At 49.6% G+C, this 7,500-nt stretch overlaps 1 protein-coding gene across 2 annotated transcripts in view; it reads right to left on the reverse strand.

Annotated features, from left to right (window-relative positions):
• The window catches only part of si:dkey-178e17.3 (somatomedin-B and thrombospondin type-1 domain-containing protein), a 44,882-nt gene that overhangs the window by 12,924 nt on the left and 24,458 nt on the right, over positions 1 to 7,500 (reverse strand). The window contains exon 2 of one of the 2 annotated variants that reach the window (XM_063194496.1): positions 4,199 to 4,381. In XM_063194496.1, the coding sequence (XP_063050566.1) occupies positions 4,199 to 4,381 (183 nt within the window). Of the gene's footprint in view, positions 1 to 4,198; positions 4,385 to 7,500 lie in introns of both variants that reach the window. The other variant, XM_063194495.1, reaches the window with a different exon arrangement.

The raw sequence follows: 7,500 nt of genomic DNA on the forward strand, positions 1-7,500 counted from the left end.
AGACTAGAACCGGCCCTGTCTACACTACTTACCAGTCTAGACTGTAGAAAACTACAGCAAGATGTGAAGGGTAAGTGTGCGTGTCTGTGTTGTTTAGGGCGAATGCTACAGGAGGTATTGTAGCATGTGTTTGTTTATATACAACACTACGCTAATTTGAGAATGCCATGTGCACATAGTAGGGCTGTGCAATATATCAAATTCATATATTGATATCAATATTGCTGTCAAACAAAATCATATTTCATAATATCGATTTGAAACAATATTTTTGTCATTTGTCTGTACTTCCAAAAGGTAGGTTACGCGAAGCACAATACATTTCCCTTCCACTTGAGCCATTGTGAGCACAGACCACATTGCTACCCAACATTCAGACGGAACACCACTGTGTGTTTCTCTATGACTCTCCCCTCACACTGCTGAAGGGAGGGAAGATTGCGAATGGTTTAGCACAATTATTTGTCTTTAGAAGAAATATGGTCTAAAAAAATGGAGATGTCAATATTGACTGAAATAATTGTGATATTGCTTTTTCTCACAGTCGAGCAGCGCTAGCACATTCGTAGTCCCCAAGCACACTGGAGACTGGTAGTGGGGACACTGAGGCAACAGGGTCAAACACACACACTAGATACACACATATAACTCGAACCCTCTCATCTTTAAACAGTTGCATTCCTTGAGGCACCCGAATTTACATATAACTTATGTAGGGTATATACACTCTGTGATGTCACGAGAGGCTGCATCATCGAGGGGCGCTACGTTCCCCTGAAATGGCTCCAGCCACAACCCTCAATGGCTCCATCTGGTGGTGGAACAGGAAACTTCACACCTGCACACAGCCATACCTGAACACAGGTGTGTTCAGACGGGCTCGTTGAACGGTCAACAAAACACTGAAGTCCATGCTGCGGAAGGCTATTGCAGAGGATGGACGCAACTGGGACCAGCTGATCCCTTACCTGCTCTTTGCAGTGAGAGAGGTACCTCAGTCATCTACTGGTTTCTCACCCTTTGAGCTCTTACTTTCCTACAGACCCAGAGGACTGCTCGACATCGCCAAGGAGGCTTGGGAGGAGCAACCCTGCAGACAGCGGACGCTGATCGAGCATGTCGGGGCCATGAAAGAGCGGATGAGGGCCATCTACCCCATCGTACGTGAGCACATGGAAAGTGCTCAACGTCAACAACAAGCCTCATACAACCGACCTGCCCAGCCCAGAGAGTTCCAGCCGGGGGACAGGGTACTGGTCCTAGTGCCAACGGTTGAATGCAAATTCCTGGCAACCTGGCAAGGTCCATATGAGGTAATCGAACGGGTGGGAGAGGTCAATTATAAGGTGAGGCAACCTGATAAGAGAAAAAAAGAGCAAATTTACCATGTCAATCTGTTAAAGAAATGGCACGCCCGAGAGGCACTTTTCAGTTGTCTGCCCTCCACAGAGTCCAAAGAACCTGCTCGAGAAGAGGTGCAGGTGGGCCCGGACCTGTCCCCCCATCAGCGTCAGATGACCCTGGAACTGGTAGATCGCAACCGAGACGTCTTCTCCTCCCTCCCCGGACACACAGAGGTGACCCAGCACGAGATCCGCACCATACCGGGTCGAACGGTAACCCAACGCCCCTATCGTGTGCCGGAGGCTCGTAAAGTGTCCATCAAGGAGGAGGTAAAGAAGATGCTAGAACTGGGAGTCATAGAAGAATCCAGAAGTGCCTGGGCAAGTCCCATCGTGCTGGTGCCCAAGCCAGACGGGTCGGTGAGGTTTTGCAATGATTATAGGAAGTTAAATGAGGTGTCAGAATTTGATGCGTATCCTATGCCCAGGGTTGATGATTTGGTGGACGCCTTAGGCCAGGCGCGCTTTCTAACCACTCTTGATCTCACCAAAGGCTATTGGCAGGTACCGCTGACCGCAGAGTCCAAGAAGAAGACCGCCTTTGCCACGCCAGAGGGTCTTTACCAGTACACTCGGCTCCCATTCGGCCTCCATGGAGCACCAGCCACGTTCCAGCGCTTAATGGATCGGGTCCTCGCCCCTCACAAGAAGTACGCTGCAGCCTTCCTGGATGATGTGGTCATTCAGAGTCCAGATTGGGACAGCCACTTACCCCGGGTGCAAGCTGTACTCAATTCTCTTAAGGACGCTGGCCTGACTGCAAACCCCAAGAAATGTCGGCTGGCCTTCGGTGAGACAAACTACCTGGGGTACACCATTGGCTGTGGTCTGGTCAAGCCCCAAGAAGCCAAGCTGAAAGCCATACGAGACTGGCCGCGCCCCATCACCAAGAGACGTTTTATTTCTAACTTTGCCACCATAGCTGCCCCCCTGACAGATTTGACAACAAAACGTCACTCAAGACTGGTGAAGTGGAACCCGGCAGCAGAGGACGCCTTTGTGGCCCTGAAGCAGGCCCTATGCTCCAGTCCTGTTCTGGTGGCGCCGGACTTCAAGAAGGAATTCCTGGTCCAGACAGATGCTTCAGAGGTGGGCCTGGGAGCAGTACTTGCGCAAGTCCATGACGGTGAGGAACACCCGATTCTTTACCTAAGCAGGAAGTTACTCCCGAGGGAGAAGAACTATTCTACGGTGGAGAAAGAATGCCTCGCCATTACCTGGGCCCTGGAGTCGCTGAGGTATTATCTCCTGGGGCGCCGTTTCACTGTGGTGTCCGACCATGCTCCTCTGCAGTGGATGGCCAGGAATAGGGAAACCAACAGTAGGGTGACCAGATGGTTTCTTGGCTTGCAAGCTTTTAACTTTTTTGTCATTCACAGAGCTGGCAAGCGGCACGGCAATGCAGACGGCCTCTCCCGACGGGATGCCCTCTTCACCTCCTTCGGCACGACGCGGACGTCGACTCCAAGGAGGGGGATGTGTGATGTCACGAGAGGCTGCATCATCGAGGGGCGCTACGTTCCCCTGAAATGGCTCCAGCCACAACCCTCAATGGCTCCATCTGGTGGTGGAACAGGAAACTTCACACCTGCACACAGCATACCTGAACACAGGTGTGGGTGATTGCCACCAACCGGAGGCTAACGAGCTCAAGGGCTTTGTGAGAGCTAGAAAGCTCAATGGAGTCAGTGCAGAAGCGGGGAGAGCCAAGATCGCACATACTCTCTGCTTTTCCTCCAAAGAGAGATTTCTGTTGGAAATACTTACCTGGTCAATTGCCTGTGGAAAACGGACTAAAAACTTACCGGTGGATTGACTTACCTTGGGATCAGAGACGGTTGATTGTGGAAGTACTGGATTACCTGAATGAGACATTCGTTTGGACTGACCGTAAGAGTTGGACTTTATGTTAATTTAAGAAGAGGATTATGCCTGAGGCCTAGTTTTGAGTTTATTATTGACATGCCAAAGAGAGACTTTTATGTTGGGCCACTGAAAACTTCCTTTGTTTGAACTTTTACCCTTGACATATCTTTTGTTAATTCTGAGATTCCACATTAAAAATCTCATTTCATTTTGAATTCTTGTGTCCTTGCACTCCTTGATCTGTCCCGTGGAGAGCTAAGCCTCTCGTGGTATCACAACTCACTCTCAAACCATCTGACACACACAAACATTCACTCTTCCTCGCAAACACCATTACATAGTACATACACGTAAGGCACATGTCAAAACACACACACACAAAAACACACACACACACACACACACACACACACACACACACACACACACACACACACCCCTGTAGTATAGCAGTGTGGTTGTTTCCTTTGGCGTGGAGGAGCTGTACTGGTTGACCTGAGGCAGCCCCACAGCCTCTCTCTCTCTCTCTCCCTCTCTCTCTCTCTCTCTCTCTCTCTCTCTCTCTCTCTCTCTCTCTCTCTCTCTCTCTCTCTCTCTGTCACACACACTCACACTCACACTCACACTCACACACTCACACACACACACACACAAATACACAACCCTGTTACCTTTGGCGGAGCTGTACTCGAGACAACCTCATCACACACACACACACACACACACACACACACACACACACACACACACACACACACACACACACACACACACACACACGCACACACACGCACACACTCGCACACACACACACACACACACACACACACACACACACACACACACACACACACACACACACACACACACACACACACACACACACACACACACACACACACACACACACAAATACACAACCCTGTTACCTTTGGCGGAGCTGCACTGCTGGGCGTGTCCCAGGCACCCTCGTCGCTGCTTGAGGTCGGGGCAGGGGGTGCCCCCGTTGCGCGGCGGCGTCAGGACCTGCCGGCTGCGCTCCGTGCTGCCCTCGCCACACTGGGACGAACACGCCGACCACGAGCCCCACAAGCCCACCACACAGTCTATGGCTGCTGGAGGAGAGGGGGAGGGGGAGGGGGAGAGAAGGGGGAGAGAGGGATGGAAGGAGGGAGAGAGGGGGAGATAGAAGGAGGTGGGAGAGGGATGGTGGAGGAGGAGAACGAGGGGATGGAAGAAGGGAGAGAGGGAGATATGGAAGGGGGTGGGAGAGGGAGAGAGAATGAAAGATTTACTTTATGAGTGCATCATTTATCGATCATACAGTACTTACAGCAGTGAAACCTTCAACAACACAGATATCAAACTACAAGTAACTCAGTTGAGAAGAGGGGAGGGGGGAGAAGAGGAGAAAAGGAGGCAAGAAAGAAGAGGGAGGGAGTGATTGATGGATAGCCGCGGCGTCATGGTAAGAGATGTGGACTGTAGATCACAGGGTTGCAGGTTCAATCCCCCTCCCCACTCCATGGCTGACATGCCCCTGACCAAGACAACTCACCTCAAATTGAGCCAGGTACTGTAACCAGAGATTATAGGACTGTAACTGTGCGTGTACACCAGAAACAACTTAAGGTACCTAGTACCCGAGGCCGCTGAAAAGGTCTTTTTATTTTCTGGGGGGGGGTGGGTCTTTTTTTGCCTTTATATAACAGGATAGTGAAGGCAGTGACAGGAAGTGAGTGGGCAGAGAGAGATGGGGAAGAGTCAGCAAAGAACCCGGGCCGGGAGTGGAACCCGGGTCAGCCGCACAGCAAAGGAGTGCCCTACCATTTGCACCAGGGTAGGGCCTGCTGAAGAAGGCTTCACATGAATTCACTGTATTTGTTGTGACATTGACATGTTTGATTTGGCTAATCACAACAGCTCTGGCCTGTCAGCCTGGGACATTTGGAGGTATGAACATTCCAATTGGTTTCATAGCTCAACATTACCATCATATTAGACTGAATTAACTTTGGTCACTTCATTCACCAACCCTCCATAGAAAATAATGACTTCCGTTGTTTAGTGCCAGCTAAATAGTAGTAGTAGTAGTAGTAGTAGTAGTAGTAGTAGTAGTAGTAGTAGTAGTAGTACTTTATTGTCGCCATGCAGTACAGACGCCGGCACATGTAATGTAATGTAATGTAATGAAACAGATGGATGAGGTGGGGGCACTGGGGTGAGCATGCAGACCAACTGCTCATTGAGCCTACCCAGGCTCCGCCCTCGCAGTAACGCAACACCTTTGGCTCTGCTGCACTTGCTCAGTAAAACTGCTTCTTCAGGTACATTCTGAGTTCCTCCTGGCAGGGGAACTCCACCCATTTTGTCGGAAAGCAATCAACAGTGACAGTGATGTGGTTTAAGCATAGATGTTCTATTGGGACTAAGAAACTGTTTGGTTTAAACTTTGGCTCAGCCTGGCTCTCACGAAAGCCCTTTGTACATTTCCGCTCAATTTTGTGAGCTTGCACGAGGGTCTGGAAATCTTAGACGAGCCCGAACGGAATCAGAAATTTCACAGCCTATCCAATCAGAATCGCAGGGCGGGGTATATACAAGTCAGTGGTTGAAGTACTACGTGATTAAAAAAAAGCCATGTGAATTCTCCAATAAGGTTCGAGCCGTTTTGAACACACCCATGCCTTTCCAGAGCTAAGCGATTGACAATGTTCCAGATGCTTGGTAACAACCATCGCGTGAGAACCAGGTTAGCATTTTCTGCCCACGACCAGTAGCAAACCAAGGGAGGTGGGTCAACCATGCCGTTTGAGAATGTTAGTTGTTATGCTCTTGATCAGACCAAGTCTCGAAGAGATTTGAAAGTCGATGATAATCAGGCTGTATCGAGCCCACCACACAGCCTATGGCTAATGGGGCAGAGGAGGAGGGGTAGAGGAGGGGGGGAGGAGGTGGAGGTGGAGAACAGGGGAGGGATGGATGGATGTTAGACGAGGGTGTAGATGACGAGAGGAGAGACGGAGGATGACGGATCAGTAAAACTTTCTTCAAGAACACTGAAAGCAAACAACACACAGTAGAGGGGGAGGGGTGGTATGGAAAGATAGAGGGAGGGAGAGAAAGAGATATTTAAAATTGCTTTATTGGACCATCGTCTACCAATTCCACCAGTTACCTTGCAACGTCAAGTACAGACAACAAACCATGGAAAACCCCAATGAACAGAAGAGGAGAGAGGAGCAAAGAGGAGAGGAAAGGATGGGCGAGGGAGAGAGAAGGGGACAGGGGAGAGGGAGGAGCGATGAGGAAAAGCAATGGTGGAGAGGGGGATAGGAGGACAGGATAGGAGGAGATGAGAGGGTGCAAGGGACAGATATGAGGAAAAGAACGAGAGAGAAGAGCGAGAAACAGAGACAGTGAGAAAGAAAATGTGAGAAAGGGAGGAAGGAAGGAAGGAAGGAAGTGATAAGGAGAAAAGACAACAGAGAGTGATAAGGGGAAAACAGATACAGAGAGGGACAGAAAGAGAAATGGAAAAAAGAGAGAAAGTTTGGGACAGACATGGCTGGATTGGTCATAAGGCATACAGGGCATTTGCCAGGTAGATTGTTGATGGTTTTGGCCTGGTCCTCCCCTGAGTGTAATGGTATAAATCCTCATGCCACCACAGCAGACCTCTCTGAATCAGATTTACATGTTCATTCTGGCTGCTGTTGTCAAGGTAGCTTGTAATAAATGACTAAAAGTACTGTCACATGCTTCATTGACTCTCTAAATGCCTGGCGGACCTGTCTTTGCTGAAAATGCCCGGCCTAATGGACGGATGAGAAAAGAAGGTAAGGAAAATCATTGCAGAATTAACCCCAGATAAAAACAACATTGCCGTGTTGTTTAGAAGCCAGAGCACACAGCGCAGCGCAGCTCCACAGAGACAGTCTCGTCTCGCTCTCATAATTACCCTGCTGTCAGCGGCCCAACGGAACCACATGACAGGACAGCTGTGTTATTCCAGAGATACCGTGTGTGTGTGTGTGTGTGTGTGTGTGTGTGTGTGTGTGTGTGTGTGTGTGTGTGTGTGTGTGTGTGTGTGTGTGTGTGTGTGTGTGTGTGTATTGTAGACATCACATCTATCAGTGTGTGTGTGTTTGTCCGTGTTCGATTATACGTGTGTGTGTGTGTAAGTGTGTGTGTGTGTGTGTGTGTGTGTGTGTGTGTGTGTGTGTGTGTG

This window comes from Engraulis encrasicolus, chromosome 3 (assembly GCF_034702125.1).
Source record: "Engraulis encrasicolus isolate BLACKSEA-1 chromosome 3, IST_EnEncr_1.0, whole genome shotgun sequence".
NCBI lineage: Eukaryota > Metazoa > Chordata > Actinopteri > Clupeiformes > Engraulidae > Engraulis > Engraulis encrasicolus.